The 16455-nt window shown below is 45.7% G+C and overlaps 1 gene segment (V, D, J or C); it reads right to left on the reverse strand.

The window, feature by feature from the left end:
• Positions 1-521: 521 nt before the first annotated feature.
• LOC123583763 lies at positions 522-16455 on the reverse strand. The segment is given in 3 exon segments: positions 522-722; positions 15904-16214; positions 16316-16455. Coding segments are annotated over 3 exon segments (558 nt in total).

Genomic DNA, 16455 nt, shown 5'->3' on the forward strand with positions numbered 1-16455 from the left:
AGGTGCTCGAACCCATCAACTTCGAGACCCAGGTCCTCCCAAATCCTCCACATCGGGTCCTGACGAAACCGCGTTCTTGTCGGTGTGGACACGGGTCCTCGTCCCCCCGAAGTCTCCATAGCGGATCCTGAGGAGACAGGATTCTTGTCGGTTTGGACGCGGGCCCTCGTCTTCCCGAATCCTCCTCAGCGGCCCTGTGGAGACCGTGTTCTTGTCAGTGTGGACGCGGGGCCACATCCCCCTGAATCCTCTACAGTGGGTCCTGAGGAGACCGTGTCCTTGTCTGTGTGGACGCGGGGCCATCTCCCCCTGAATACTGCACAGCGGGTCTTGTGGACACCGGGTTCTTCTCGGTTTGGACGTGGGCCCTCCTCCTCTCGAATCCTCCACAGGGGGTCCTGATGAAACCGGTTCTTGTCAGCGTGGACATGGGCCCTGGTCCACCCGAAGTCTCCACAGCGGGGCCTGAGGAGACCAGGTTATTGTCAGTTTTGACGCGGGGCCACGTCCCTCTGAATCCTCTACAGTGGCTCCTGAGGAGACTGGGTCCTTGTCTGTGTGGACGCAGGCCCAGGTCCTCCTGAATCATCCACAACAGGTCCTGACGAAACCGGGTTCTTGTCGGTGTGGACGTGGGCTCTCGTCCTCTCGAATCCTCCACAGGGTGTCCTGACGAAACTGGTTCTTGTCCGTGTGGACACAGGCCCTTGTCCACCCGAAGTCTCCACAGCAGGGCCTGAGGAGACTGGGTTCTTGTCGGTTTGGACGTGGGCCCTCCTCCTCTCGAATCCTCCACAGGGGGTCCTGATGAAACCGGTTCTTATCAGCATGGATGCATGCCCTCCTCGCCCAAAGTCTCCACAGTGGGTCCTGAGGAGACCAGGTTCTTGCCACGTGGACAGGAACCCATGTCGTCCTGTTCCCCCACTGTCAATGCAATGGCACAGCCTTAAGGTCAGAGTGGTCCTTCATGAAGAACTCCTTAGATTGTGTTGTCAAGGGTCTCTACTCCAGGTTGGAAATGGTCAAGGATCTTGGGCGCATGACACAAGGCAAAAACACAAAACCAAAAACCCACACTCTTTGAATTGTCCCCATTCTATCTTAGAGTTGGATGGCGTCACCTGGGCTTGACCTCTCCCAGTGGGCCTGTGCTGCCATGCCATAAAAATCCAAGTCCCAGGAATCAGAGCTTCTTTCTTTCTACCTCTGTGGGCTCTGGAGGCTTGGGGAGCGTCTTCCTCAGAGCCTTCCCCCCTTTTTTTTGTCTGTGTCTCCTGCCCTATGCCTTGGTGTGTTTCTCATGGTCTTTTGATAGAATGAAAAGTCTGGAGGCTCCTCTAGGGTGTCTTTGAAACAGGCTGTGGATACTTTGAATTTTTCAGTGAATGATGAATTTGGTGGTCTTGGACCAATCCAGTCCGCTGCAGCATGTCAAGTGCTGTAAGCAACAGCTCGGAGCCAATGACGAAGACCCACAAAAGCCAATCAATGTCCTTGTCTCCCTCCCTTTGGACAAATGATTCTAGGAAGCCTTGCATTTCTATGATGGTATAGTGCCTGTCACCACTCTGTCTCTCACGCTGGTCCTTGGACATGTAGGTGTAGTGGATCGTGACAGGGAAAATCTGGGGTAGAAGTTAGCTCTTCCCAGAGTCATGTTCTGTGGCCTCCCACACTGAGGTGTCCCACTCGACACCTAACAGGTGGGGAGCCATTGGCGACAGCAGTGAGGTTTGCAGCCACTACGGGGAGCTTGCCTTGGCCAAGTCCTCCACCCTGGGTGCCATGATGCTCCTTGTAGATTTGCCTCCATCACTAGCTAGGGCTGGCTAATCAAGCACAACACCACGGTGCTGGCTGCAACACAGTGGACCAAGCAGCTGGCGTCTTCTTCGACACTAATCTAGGAACACTGTCCTCGGTGCCCACCTCCTTTGGAGATAAATAGGAAATGCACACCCGTGCACCCCCAGACTGGTGCCTGCTTGTTGGTCTCTGCAGGGAGTCTGACCTTTTATGGCACTGATAATTTAGGGTGAGGGTTTCTGGCAACACCTGGCATAAGCCCAAATCAAAGCTACAGACCACCAGCAAGCACCAGCTCCTTCCCACAGCAGCTGCGATGTGAGGGTGAGGAATGAGTGACCCATTCTTAGGTTAAGGCATTGTAGGGGGGCATCAGCTAGGCTCCCAATCCCATCCTTGGGGATAAATGTATTGTGGGACCTCAGCTTCTGTACTGAATTAAGAACATGTAGACTGTGACCTGCTGAAGGAAGTGGCAACAGCAAGTCACAGTGGGTGACAGGCAGCTCCCAAGTCATCTGAGCTCTTGCTTGGGGTACATGAGATGTGTGGGCCCCTTGTGACTGAAGGTGGGGTTTCAGTACACCCCAACAAAGGAAATGGAAGCACAGGATTTATTATTTACAGAGCCCAGAACAAGAGGGCACAAGGACCCAGGGAAGGGCAGGCCTCCATCCCACATTCGCAATGATCAGGACATAGAAAACAGGGTAGCAAGTACAGGATTTCTTGGGAGCGGGTGGGGCTGAATTTGCTAACTTTCACAGGCTCACCTCTGTGTTATTCTAGAAGGTGCTTGGAAAACCAAAGTGGGAACCCTAGGCAGATTCTTATCTAAGGTAAACTCACTGAAAAGTAGGCAAGAGAAAGAGAGCAGGGATTCACATTTACCGGTCTCCGTCTGGGTGCCAGAGTCATCCATAGACACTTGTGCCTACCTTTCTGATTGATTTATGGGGTGCTCCTTTCAGCCTCATGGTCTCAGTCTCCCACATTTGGAAATTTTGTCTCCAGCGAGGCACAGCTTGCGCTAGGTGGAACCTAATGCCAGTCCCCTTCCCTCACAGCCCACACACACCCCCGTGTGGGTCAGGCAGTATGGGTGGGTGGTAGCCCTCCATTATCCTAAGCCCACATGGGACTGGGGTAAGACAGATTACCTGGAGAATGAGAAACTTTTGAGTCCACAAAAGCGTAGTTTTGGAGAAAACTCATGAAGTTGCCAATAAAGGAGCTTGTGTCAACTTCTCTTAATTCTGGAACCAGACACTTCCGCTCAAGACACAGCTCTGTCTCAGGTCCTCTTCCCAGAAACTAAGGTTCATTTTGGGCTCTTACTGGCTTAAAAACTACATAAAGGCCACAAGCATGCAGTTTTCAAGTTTTATTTCAGAGTGCTGGTCGGTGACCCATGAGAGACCTGGTGTCAGAGCTGTGATGTGCCTGAGGACCCCTGTGTCTCCCGCAGACCCTTGGAAACGTGGATGTCAGCTGTGTCACCTCAATACTGTATTTTTACAGATGCACCAGATGCATTGTCTATAGTTGTTTAGGGGTCTGGAGGCTAAATTATGGATTGTCTTCTCCAAAAATCTCTTCCCTAAATTTCTCTGTGTTTATAGTTCTGACATTTCCAGAAACAACAAAGAGGAATGCAGCTATTATAGCATATATGTGACTAAAACCACTCTGAGATATACCATGGATTCATGACTTTGCCTGACTGACTGAATTCTTCTTGGAGGGGTCCACAGTCTGTGCTCCCACCAGTGCCTTGTCCGTGCACCATGGAGGATCCCAGCCTATGTGGCAGTGGCAGTTCCTGTTATGGTTGCACATCCCTCTGTGACTGCATTTCTCTGGGATACAGTCATAATTCAGCTGAGCCCCACTGCCATTGGATTAGGTATCCTGACAGAACTTTCCAGAAGCACAGGAAGTACCAGTTCTCACATGACCAATCTCGGTTGTTCCTGTGCTACGATGTGAATCCAGCCCCAAACATCAGAACCCTGGATCTCAGACGGATGGAATCCAACATGCTCTTGCAGCTGAGGGAGATGTGTGACATTCCTACACTGCAGCCTTCCACACGGCACGCCTGTATGGGAACAGGTTCAGTGTTGAATTCCCCGGGGTCTTCTGCAGTGTCCATGTCAGCTGCCTTTGTGATTTATGGTATAGCAGACACCTTCAGCTTTCCCAGAATTTCTGCCAGAGCTTTCTTGGCAGTGAATGGTGCGGCCAGTGCAGTTTCCATGATAGCAGCAGCCCTCTTCAGTGCACGCGGTTCCATCTTGCATATGGAAGTCATCAGGGTACGCCAAGGTCACCCCATGGCAGGACTCTGGAAGATCACGTATATTTTGGATTGGTCTGCAGAGTGTCCTAGCAGCGGAGTTGGTGCAGTCTGTATAGCATCTGCCTGTATTACATTTGCCCCCAGGGGTTCAGATACAATCACGCATACAGCCTAGATTGCTGTAGCACTGGTTGAATGAGCCGCAGTCACACTGCTTTCCTGGATCCACTATGTAGTTTCCATAATGATAGTGGGTCAGGCTCTTATTTAAATGCACCATTTCAGTGTTGAACATGCACTTGCCTGTTCCACAATTCATTATGTGCTGCATATGAATGAAGGAACAGTTACTGAAAGCTTCCATTATACCAGTTAGTTGGGTCCTAAGGCAGCTGGACCTTTTTTGGCAAGCACATTCATCAGTGTCAATGCACAAGCCACAATTTCTTGCCATCTGATGTGTTGCTATGACAGGCAAGAGTAAATAATGTCTGCCTAAATAACCCAGAATGATGGCATATAACCCATTGGTGGATGGCATATAGAATATACAACTGGAGTGCCATGAACCTCATGGGGCCCATCTCAAATCACATCAAGGGTGAATGTGTTTTAAGAAATCGAAAATACTTTGACTCATACTATTGAAGAGAAAAAAAAAGGGGGTTCTGATGCAACACATAATTGCCTGTGTGAGCTTGATGTCTCTCACTATAAATGACCATGAAACGAATAACTTACATCAATACCATGAAATATTGACTCAATTAGGCTAACTAGCCTTATTTGGAACTGGGCACCTTTTTCCACGTGGTTAACACACTATACATTGTTTTGAAACTGAGAGCAAGTCCTTTGAAAATTCTGTGATGGTATGAACAGAACTTACTAGAGATCCTTGGTGTTGCACTGGCATTTCCTTGAGGAACAGGGGGTCCCCTGTCCTCCTTATATCCTAGGTTATACGTGGGTCCCATTGCACAGATGTCTGCGACTCTCTGAGAAACAAAGTGTTCAAACCATTGGAAATAACTGAGGGGTCTCATTTCATAAGCAAGTTAATCCAACTTCATGATATCTTCAAGGCTGCCATAGCCTGTGTCAATTGTGACCATGGAGAAAGGAATCTCGTCCAGGTAGCCGAGGTAGTAAGAGTCTGGAGGCATGAAGGGTAGTCCATCTGCAAGGCTCCCTGAGCATCCTGAGTCATCATCAGCAGAGTCTGGACCAAAAGAGTTTCTTGTGCCGCATGTGCATAACATGTCTCTTGCCCCAAAACGCAGGCTATAGGACAGACATCCAGGCATCTGAATGCCCTTGCTGTGGTGCGGCTCCTTCTTGGGAATTACCACCTCAGAGGAGATATAGCGCCATGAGGGATGCCCTTGAGAACCCTGCACAGGAGCCAGCACTGCCCAGAATGCAAACAGCAAGAGGGGCGCCCTCAGGGTGACCTGGCCCTCTGCCAGCCTCATGCCCCTGCTCAGGGACATCTGCCAGTGAGAATGGATAAATGGAGGATCCTCAGCAAAGCCAGGTCTAGACCATCAGACAGAACAGAGGGCTGTGCCAGGTGGCCAGCACCCTGCACCTGGGGGCCACTTGTGGGGTTAGGCAAGAGTCCCAGGGTGTGGCATTGGGTGACCTTGCACATCAGTTAAGCTGGGGTGGATGTGGGAGGGGCAGGTGGGCCATGGTCAAGAGTGGTCACATGGACATGGGTAGGGATTTGGACCCCGAGGCATGGCTCTAGTCAACACCTTCAGTCTTTCCTCCAGCTACTTGCATATGGGCTATGCAGTTATAACACCCTGAACTTCTCTACCAATTCCATGTCCTGTGGTACTGCTGGGTCACTTTCTTTGGATGACTCCTTTTCCTCATTACAGAGACCACTGCTTTTGCTTCCTTGTGATGTGGAGGTAAACATTGTCAATTTTACCTTTATGGGTGATTCAAAAAATCTCTTTGTAGTTTTATGTGTCTTATTCTCCTTGGCTATTAGTTTGCAAGCCATTTGATCCTTTTGGTTTTGCTTTGAAGGTTCCTCTGAGTTCACTGAGCAAAACATTTCTCAGTATTCTGAGTAATGATTGGTGAACTACAAGGTTGTATTTTAGTATTTTCTTATGCCAGCTGGGGAGAACAGAAAGTACTGCTACCATGTGTGAGCCCCAAGGGTCTTCTCCTCTAATCCCTTATGGTAGTTGTTTCCTGGGCTCTGGCAGTCTCCTCCCATGTAGTTTGGTTCCCTCTTCAGCTGGAGATGCAGGGAAGTTGAGGTTACTTTGGCAGCTTGTACCATGGAGTCTGCCCATGATCAAAAGATGGTATTGACCATGGTACTCCCTTGCTTGCTTAAGAACCCTCTATTGCTTTAAAACGCCCTGGGTCAGGGAGAAACCTCAGAGTTGGCATTTGGACAAGAGTTTGCCTCTTCCCCAATGGCTGGCCTTCTGAATATAGCTCAAATTCCTTTCCCACCAAAACTAAAACTTTGAACATTGACCTTTCCAGCAACAGGCAGCTGAATTTGGGTTTTGATGACAATGAAATGGAGAGTGAAATGGCAGTTTCCAGGGCCTGGCAGGGAGGGTCAATGAAGAGTAGATCTCAAGGGCTATGATTTTGTGTTATGCAAGATGATTAAGTTCTAGAGGGGTCTCCACATCATTACCCCTGTAATTAACAACACTGTAATGTATGGTTAAAATTCTGTGAAGAGTGTGGGTCTCATGTTCAGTGAGATCTTACCACAGTATAAAAGTGGAAGACACGAGTTTTGCTTCTCACACAACAGTGTGCTGAACTGCATGGACACACTCTCTACTGATAATTCGAAAACAATTTAAAAAAACTTATACGTTTTGTAAACTAACCCTGAGGATATGTCCTTTACAGATATCTTCTTCTATTCCATAGGTTGCTTTTTTGTATTGTTGATTGTTTCCTTCACTGTGCAGAAGCTTGCTATTTTGAGGTAGTCTCTCTTTATATATAATTTTCTTGTATTATATTAATGTAAATTCAAGTCTGTTAACATACAGTGTAGTACTTATTTTAGGGGTAGAATTTAGAGAACCATCGCATACATATAACACGCAGTTCTCATTTCACCCAGTGCCTTCCTTAATGGCCACATGCCATTTAGCCCACCTCCCCCACTTCCCCTCAGTTTGTTCTCTGTATTTAAGAATGTCTTCTGGTTTCCTCCCTCTCTGTTTTGATTTATTTTACTTTTCCTTTCCGTATGTTGTGTTTCTTATATTCCACTAATGTGAGAAATCATAGGATATTTGACTTTTTCTGACTGACTTGTTGCACTTAGCATAATACACTGTAGTTCCATCCACATTATTGTAATTGGCAAGATGTCATTCTTTTTGATGGCTAAGTAATATTGCATTGTATATATTTACAATTATATTTGCAAGTAATACTACATTGAATGTTTACTATGTGGAATATGAATAAAATCTCAAATGATGTATTTACAGTGTCTGCAAATGGCCATGTTGACATACAGCCCACGAAGAAGCATTTATTGCAGAAAATATACTACCAGAAAGAATACCTAGAATATTTGAACTAAGGTATGTTCTTTTCCTTTCCCACCCCAGATCAGCAAGTAGAAACTCCAGTGCAAGTAACTGGGACTATAGAAATGTGCCACTGAGCCTTGCTGCAACCTCCCCTCCAGACTGTTGTAGCCAATACACACGGTTCCCGGTGACCAGCTCTTGTTCAGAGGACTCTTTCCCAGAGGGACAGGATGTCAGTGACCCTAAGCTGTTTGCTGTTGAGGCCAAGCCCCAGCAGGTGCCACTGAGATATGCGACTCACTCATTGTTGGCAGCCCCACTCCCAGGAAGGAAGCTCTGCCCTGGGCACAGTCCACTAGGGATGCTGGGAACCTGATCACCCCAGACCTGACTCGTATGGCAGGAGTCTCATGCCACCAGGACAAGCAAGCCACAAGGCTGAAGCTGCCAGCCACCCCTAAACAGAGCCCTCAGTTTCCAAACTGTTTGGAATCCTGTTTGTCCCCAACACCCCCTGCAGCTGCACACCTTTGCCCAGAGTATTGCCCAGGGTAAGGGGGAGATGGAGCAATCCTCTAAATCAAGGAGCAAATCTGTTCCTATAGAACTGACTTCATTTCCAGCTGAGTGTGAGGAAGGTCTGGCTCTCATGTTGTGGGAGAGTCAGGTGCAGAAGACCAATAGTTTCAGTGGAGGATTCCTAACCTACTCCTGCTCACCTGCAGGAGAGAGCCAGAGCCAGGGACAGTGGAGGGAACAGCTCCTGTCAGAACACATGTGAGATTATGGCCTCAACATCTGTCCATTCAGAGGAGTCCGAGGTTGTAGGGTTCAGTCTGTGGAGACTCCATACATCAGAGGGTGGTTGAACATAGGAGTGCTCTCAAATGAAGCAGAGTATCTCATCATGTGGTTTGGGAAAGAAAGAGATAAGGAATGCCCAACCAAACCACTGTCACCATGGTCTGGCTGTGTGAATGTCCCAGGTCACACCACCTCTGTAATTATGGGACTACTGCCCTTCCCTCCACATCATGTCTTTGGTTTCACCTGGTTTCAGATGTGCATCAGTAGTGTCACATTTCTTTGGCAAAGCATCCTATTGATGGAAGTTTCGTAGTTGGTTTATTCCTTTATATTTAGAAAGAATTTTGCCTTATTCTGACCTTTTAACCCTAAGAAAGATGCTATAAATATTTACACACCATTTATTTTCTGAGCATGGGATTTCATTCTTCAGGGACAAATACTCGGGAGTGGTATTTCCAGGTTCCTTTTTATGCCATCCATGTATAATTTCATAAGCAACAGCCAACGGTTTTCCAGAGCTGGTGTTTGTCAATCCTTCCTGCATTGTTTGAGGCCCCACGTATGCTGGATGCTCACCTGGATGTGCTGTCAGTGTTGTTTTCATTCCGGAGCCATTGGGATGTGTGTATAGGGCGTCTATTGCGTTCTTGATTTGAATTTCCCTGGCAGTTGATAGTGTGAAGAGTCTTCTCCAGTTAGTAACTAATGTGTCTATAACCTCAAGGATAAGATGTCTACTACACAAGGCTGTGCTTGTTTTATGGAGGTTTGTTTCCTTTCTTCCTATTGACTGTTGAGGGTTCTTAGCATATTCAAGATGTAGGTCCCTTGGTGGTTATGCAATTTGTGAATGTTGTCTCTTACTCTGTAACTTATCTTACTATTGGTATTCACGTGGGCAGATAAGCGTATTTGATTTTCACAAAGTCTATTGATACCATTTCTTTTTATGGGTGTTGTGTTCTTAGCTATAGTTTTCATTTTCTTGATGATTGATTGCTTGTGACTAATATTTTTTAAAAATGTTTATTCTTGATAGAGAGAGAGAGACAGAACGTGAGCAGGGAAAAGCAGAGAGAGAGGGAGACACAGAATCTGAAGCAGGCTCCAGGTTCTGAGCTGTCAGCATAGGGCCTGACAATGGGGCTCAAACCCTCAAATCGTGACATCGAGACCTGAGCTGAAGTGAGACACTTAACCTACTGAACCAGCCAGGCACCCCACTGATTTCTTGACTTACAATGTAACTAAAAGTCCTGTTTTTTTCTGGTTTCTCTCAACGTTGACTTGTTTCCTATTTGGTCTCTGGTGACTTAGAGTTTTGTCGTTTGTTTTTAAATTCATAGACTCTTGCAAATCATTTTTGTGGCATGGTTTTTCATGATATATGGGAATTATGTGGAAATATATGAAATTGAATTTCAAATTTTACAAGAGTTGCCATTCTGTGTCTCTTTGGCCAGACTGCTCATCAGATTTGATAGATATGCTCCTGGGGTCAAAAAACATGTTTACCTTTTCAGGTGGTGGGCTTTCTATATGTCTCAGGAGCCGTTGAGCTGTGTGCACACAACCAAGTTCTTGACACAATTTTTCCTTCGCAATTCTATGTGAAACCCTCCAAATCCATTTTTTTGCATTGCCATATTTAGACACTTCATGAATAGAATGCATTGAAACTCTTGTATCATTTCCTAAAATTATTTTACTCTTGTGTGTTTGGGACTGTAATTTTTCTTCTTCCTTCCAAGGGGAGCTCATATCCGCATTTGTGGAATTCTTCCAGGCTTCTCATCTCTTAATACTTTTCCAACGTGCTATGCAGTTTTTGACCAAATGAATACTTAGGTTTATTTGTACTCTACCACATTGGGTGATAGGAGCCGCGAGACAGGCTGCATCATATGGGCGTTTTTTTTGTCCCCTTGTATGTTATCTGTCATATTGAATGTTTATAGAACATCTAGCCTCTCACTTTCATGAACCACTAACAGGGAACATGGTTCTCTTCAAGAGACAGGAAAGGAAGACAAGGGAGCTGAGACAGCAAATCGGGGAAGGAAACCCAGAGCTTCTCAGGAAGCGTCAACTGTCCACACTTTCCAGTTCTGCAGATGTGGGTCCCTGCTGAGGCCCAACCTGGGTTCTTGTGCAGGTGTCTGGACAAGCTGCCCATGATGTGTGGGCACAGTGGAGTTGGGAAGGGCAGCTGTGGTTTGAATTCCAGCCCACCAGGCACTGCTGTGAAAATTCATGAGTATGTTAATTTATGTCCACCATCAGTTAGGGATATAATGAGTAAATGCAAGACGTTAGACTCACTCCCTTAGATTCCATGTTCATGACAATTTGTGACAATTCTCCCTTCCTTTTTTCCACGTTTTAAATTTTTTCAGTTTGTGTTTATTTGTTAGTTAACATATTGTGTAATATTAATTTCAGTAGTAGAATTTATTGGTTCATCACTTACATTAACACCCAGTACTCATCACAACACGTGGCCTCCTTAATCCCCAACACCCATTATCCCATCCCCCACACACCTGCCTTCCAGCAACCCTCAGTTTGGTCTCTAACCTTAGAGTTTATTTTTATGATTTCTTGCTCTTTTTCCCCTTCCCCTAGATCTAAATTCCCCATATGAGGAAATCATATGGTGTTTGTCATCTTTGACTGACTTACTTTGCTTAGCATGATACCCTCTAGCTGCATCAACACCTTTGCAAATGGCAAGATTTCATTCTTTTTTATGACTGAGTAATATGCCATTCTATACATATAGCAAATTAATCACATGGTGGACTTTTGGTCTCTTTCCTCAGTTTGGCTGTCATAGTTAATGCTGCTGTAAACATTGGGGTGCATGTACTTCCTCAAATCAGAAGTTTTGTATGCTTTGGATGAATTCCTAGTAGAGCAATTGCTGGAGTGTAAGGTTGTTTGATTTTTAGTTTTTTTTTTTAAATTTTTTTTAACGTTTATTTATTTTTGAGACACAGAGAGAGACACAGCATGAATGGGGGATGGGCAGAGAGAGAGGGAAACACAGAATCGGACGCAGGCTCCAGGCTCTGAGCCATCAGCCCAAAGCCCGACACGGGGCTCGAACTCGCGGACCGCGAGATCGTGACCTGAGCCGAAGTCGGACGCTTCACCGACTGAGCCGCCCAGGCGCCCCTGATTTTTAGTTTTTAAACTGTTTTCTGGAATGGTCCGGGCACTTTGCATTCCCTCCAAGAGTATAAAAGGGTTCCCTTCTCTCCTCATCCTCATCAATATCTGTTGTTTCCTGAGTTGTTAATTGTAGCCATTCTGACAGGTGTGCCGGCATCTCTCATTGTAGTTTTGATTTGAGACCTTTCTTCTTTCTTGAGTTTGGCCTGTACTGCTATATATTTCACTCTTCCATCAACTTTGCTGCATCCAGATGGTTTGGAACTGGCATGTTTTCATTTTCATTTGCTTCCATGTATTTTTTATTGCTTCTGTAATTTCCTGAAAATCTCATTCAGCTTTTACACAATGTTCTTTAACCTAATGTATTGGTGGTGTTGCCCAAATTTTTCTTGTGGTTGACTTCAAGTTTCATAGTGTTGTGGTCTGAAAATACGCATGGAATGATCTCAGTCTTTTTGTACTTGTAGAGGGCTGATTTGTGACATAGTATGTGATCTGTTCTGGAGAATGTTCCATGCACACTCAAAAAGAATGTGTATTCTGGTGCTTTAGGATGGAATGTTGTGAATATATCTGTTAAGTCCATTCAGTCCATGTGTCTTTCAAAGGCATTGTTTCCTTATTGATTTTCAGCTTAGATTGTCTTTCCATTGTTGTAAGTGGAGTGTTAACGTTCTCTATTACTACTATTGTCTATTATCAATGAGTTTCTTTATGGTTCTTATTAATTGAGTTATATATTTCAGTGCTTACATTTTTGGGGTATAAATATTTAAAGCTTCAGATCTTCTTGTTGGATAGACCCCTTTATGATGATATACTGCCTTCCTGATCTCTTGTAACAAACTTTGATTTGAAAACTAGTTAGTGTGATATGAGTGTGGTACTACAACTTTCTTTTGACGTCCATTAGTATGATAAATTGTTCACCCTCCCCTCACTTTCAATCTACAGGTGTTTTAGGTTGAAAATGAGTCAATTGTGTGCAGTGTATAGAAGGATCTTGTATTTGTTTTTATCCATTCTGGTATCCTATATCTTTTGATTGGAGCATTTTGTCCATTTACATTCACAGTAATTATTGATAGATATAACTTAGTGCCATAGTGTTACCTCCAAAGTCATTGTTTCCGGAGATTTTCTCGGTTTATTTCTAGTCTTTGTTACTTTTAGTCTTCCTTTCCCACTCAAAGGGTCCCCTTTAATTTCTCGCAGGGCTGATTTAGAGGCCATGAACTCCTTTGGTTTTTGTTTGGGAAATTCTATCACTCCTTGTATCTGAATGACTGCCTTACTGGAGAAAGTATTCTTAGCTGCATAATTTTCAATTGCGCATGTTGAGGATATGATGCCACTCCCTCCTTGCATGAAGGTTTCTGTAGAGACACATGCCATAGTTTTTTTTTTTTTAATCTTCCCTTGTTAGTTAGCAACTTCTTTTGTGTTGATGCTTTTATGGTTTTTCTTTATCTGAATATTTTGCCATTTTCCTATGATATGTCTCAGTGTTGGCCTGCTTTTTATTTTAGTTTTTATTTTAATGGGTGTTCTCTTTGCCTCCTACATGTGGATGTCTGTTTCCTTCCCCAGCTTGTGGAAATTTTCACTATAATTCACTCAGCTAAAATGTATCCCCCTTTTTCTCCCTCTTATTCTTTTGGGACTCCTTTCAAAAGAATGTTATTACAGTTTATGGAGTTGCTGATTTTCCTAAGTGTACGTTTGTGATGCAATATTTTAAATTTCCTCTTCTTTCCAACTTCATTTCCCCCATAATTTTATCTTCTATGTGCCTTCCTCATTCATCTGCTTCTTTCAGCCTTGAGGTCATTATATCCAATCAGTTTCACATGTCGGTTACAACATTTAAAATTTCATCCTGACTAGTTTTTAGGTCTTTTCTGTTTGCATTAAGGGTATCCCTCATGTCTCATATATTTTCCTCAAGCACAGCTAGTATCCTTATGATACTTTTTGAAAATCCTGTTTCATTATGAGAGTTTTTAGAAATTCTGTTTGAGGCACATTAGTTTATGTGTTTTAATTATATCCCTCACAATGACCTTTTATCCTTTTTTCTTTTAGGATGAATTCCTCCATCATGTTGTTGTCTATGTCTCTGCCTTCTTAAGTGTTTTAGAAAATCCTGTTATCTTTTCTGCTTCTAGGGTAGTATCTTTATTGAGAAGTGTTCACATACTGTCCAGGGCCTGACACTTCATGAAGCATTTGTTTTATGTTCCGTGGCACTGTGCTGTCGTGTTTTGGCTGCTCTGTCCCTCAGGAGAGTCCTCTGCAGATTTTCTCCTTGCCTCCAGTGGGGAGTGTTGGACCTTGTCGCCAGTGTTGTGAGTTTTAACTAGGTGAGTTTGGTCTGCTTGTTAAAAGAGGCTAATTCCTATCTCCCCTAGAGGTGAGGATATGCCTCACTGTATGATCAGCTCACTTGGTGCGTGTGGGGGTTTACGGTGGTCTTTGGAGGAAGGGATGCAGTGGTGGTCTGGTTGCCAGGCACTCTTTCCTAGTAAGCAAGCACTTGATGGGGGCTGGAGTAGGTGGAGCTTGGTGTTAGTGGCTCAGCTTCCACTGGGGATGCTGTGCTGCTGAGTGAAATCTGTCCATGCTGATTGGTGGGTGGAAATATTGGCATCAGCTCCCTCTCTAGTCCCTGGAGTTGGAGTTCCTAGCCTCCCCTGTTCAGGAAGCCCTCACACAGAGAGAACACTTGTGGGTCCCAGGCTTCCGTCAGAATTGTTTTCACCCTGTGTGCGTCCAAGCCATTGGCCCCTCTGGTGGCACAGGGCTCTTGTGTTTTATCGCAGGAGCTCTGGCTGGGTTTGAAAACTCCAAATTGTGTGAACTCAATATGACAGGGACCCCACTGATCCTCTGGGAGAGGGTCTTGATGTGCTGTGCCTGGAGCTGGTTTACCCCAGATGGTCAGTTGCATGAACACTAGGGGCTTGGAGTACATGGTGAAGAACAACCAGAAGGTAGTGTCCAGCTAGCTGCTCTCAGAAGAGGCTCCTATGCTAATGATCAGGGAATTTTAATGGTGCCTGTCAGCTCTCCTGTCCTATGAGACCCAATGCCCCGTCTCCCAAATGCACTCCATGAAGGGAATTGTCTCTCCCCATGCGGCCCAGGGGATACTCAGACCACAGTTCCCCTTATGGGCCTCTGCCCTCCTCCACAGGAGCACTGCTGTGCCCACCAGACACCACCCCAATGATGGGATCGACTTAAATCTTCAGTCTTTGAGCTCCACGTTTACAGGAGGTTGACTTGTCATGATTAACTTTATAGGTTATCTTGACTGTGTCATGGGTGCCCAGATTCACCACTGTTTCTGTGGATGTCTGCGATGTGTTCCAGAAGAGATTGGCATTTCCATCCATGGTTTCTTTCTGCCTGGGCACCACCCATTCCATTAAGTTTGTGAATAGAATCTGACGCAGATGGAGGACGAATTCCCTCGTTTTTACTTCCCATGTGCTTGTTTGAACTGGAATATTGGTCTCCTCTGGCCCTTTTTCTGAGAGTTACATCATCAGCTCTCCACGTTCTGAGACCAGACACTATTCAGAATCAGACAAGAATTACATCACTGGTTTTCCTGGGTCTTCAGCTTGTGACAGTAGATCATGGGACTTCTCAAACTATTTAGTTATGGAAACCAATGACCTTTGGGTTGTGTTCCTCAGGGGAATCTTGACTAATACATGGAGATTGTTTGTCTCTCCTTTAGAGTAATTGAATAAAGCTGTAGCTCATTTAAAGTCCTGAGTAGCAAAGGGCTATGAAGAAAGTGTCACGGTGTTTGACTGGGACAAGGGCTGGGTGAGGATAAGGAGCTGTGGGATCCTGTGGTCCTGGCTGCACAGGGAGCACATCTGGGAATCCTGTAAAGGTGCAGCTGTTGTGCCTCATGAAATCTGTAATTCACTCATGTTGAGGGACCAGAGTAAGCAAGTGCAAACAACTGTGTCTTTGTGCATGTTAGTCTAGTTTCCCTATGACAACCCAGTTGCTAATTCAGAGAGTTAATAGGTAAACACAGAATCATATAACCAGGGAGGCTCCCTGGGGAAACTGCTGTGTGGAGAGGAAGCCCCAGACCCTGACAGGAAACCTGCCTGTAACCTCTATCTGCACCTGCGCCTGGGAACACAAAGGAGAATTGTGCATAGTGTGCGCCCCCTGGTGGTGCTGATCCCCTCCTGCAGGGAGTTTGTGTCTGGGCTCCCAGTGAGGTCCCCTCACTGTGTCTTTCGCACAGTAATATGTGGCTGTGTCCTCGGTCTTGAGGTTGTTCATCTGCAGAGACACCGTGTTCTTGGCGTTGTCTCTGGAGATGGTGAATCGGCCCTTCACGGAGTCTGCGTAGTATGTGCTACCTCCACTACTACTAATTTCTGCGACCCACTGCAGCCCCTTCCCTGGAGCCTGGCGGACCCAGCCCATTGCATAGCTACTGAAGGTGAATCCAGAGGCCACACAGGTGAGTCTCAGGGACCCCCCAGGCTTCACCAGGTCTCCCCCAGACTCCACCAGCTGCACGTCACACTGGACACCTGCAGACACAAGACATGTTGGTCAGGAATCTGTCACACATCCACTGTTTCTCACACATATCCACTCACATACTCAGTGTCTCTCCTTCACCATGAATTACCTTTTAAAAGAGCAACCAGGAACACCCAGCCCAGCACAAACTCCATGGTGAGGTGTGTGTGTTCTGTGCTGATCACAGAATGGGAACACCTGGGACTCCTGGCGCTGGGGCTCGTCTCCCAGCTGCAGGGTCGGGGCTGG

The sequence above is a fragment of the Leopardus geoffroyi genome, chromosome B3 (genome assembly GCF_018350155.1).
Source record: "Leopardus geoffroyi isolate Oge1 chromosome B3, O.geoffroyi_Oge1_pat1.0, whole genome shotgun sequence".
NCBI classification, from domain to species: domain Eukaryota; kingdom Metazoa; phylum Chordata; class Mammalia; order Carnivora; family Felidae; genus Leopardus; species Leopardus geoffroyi.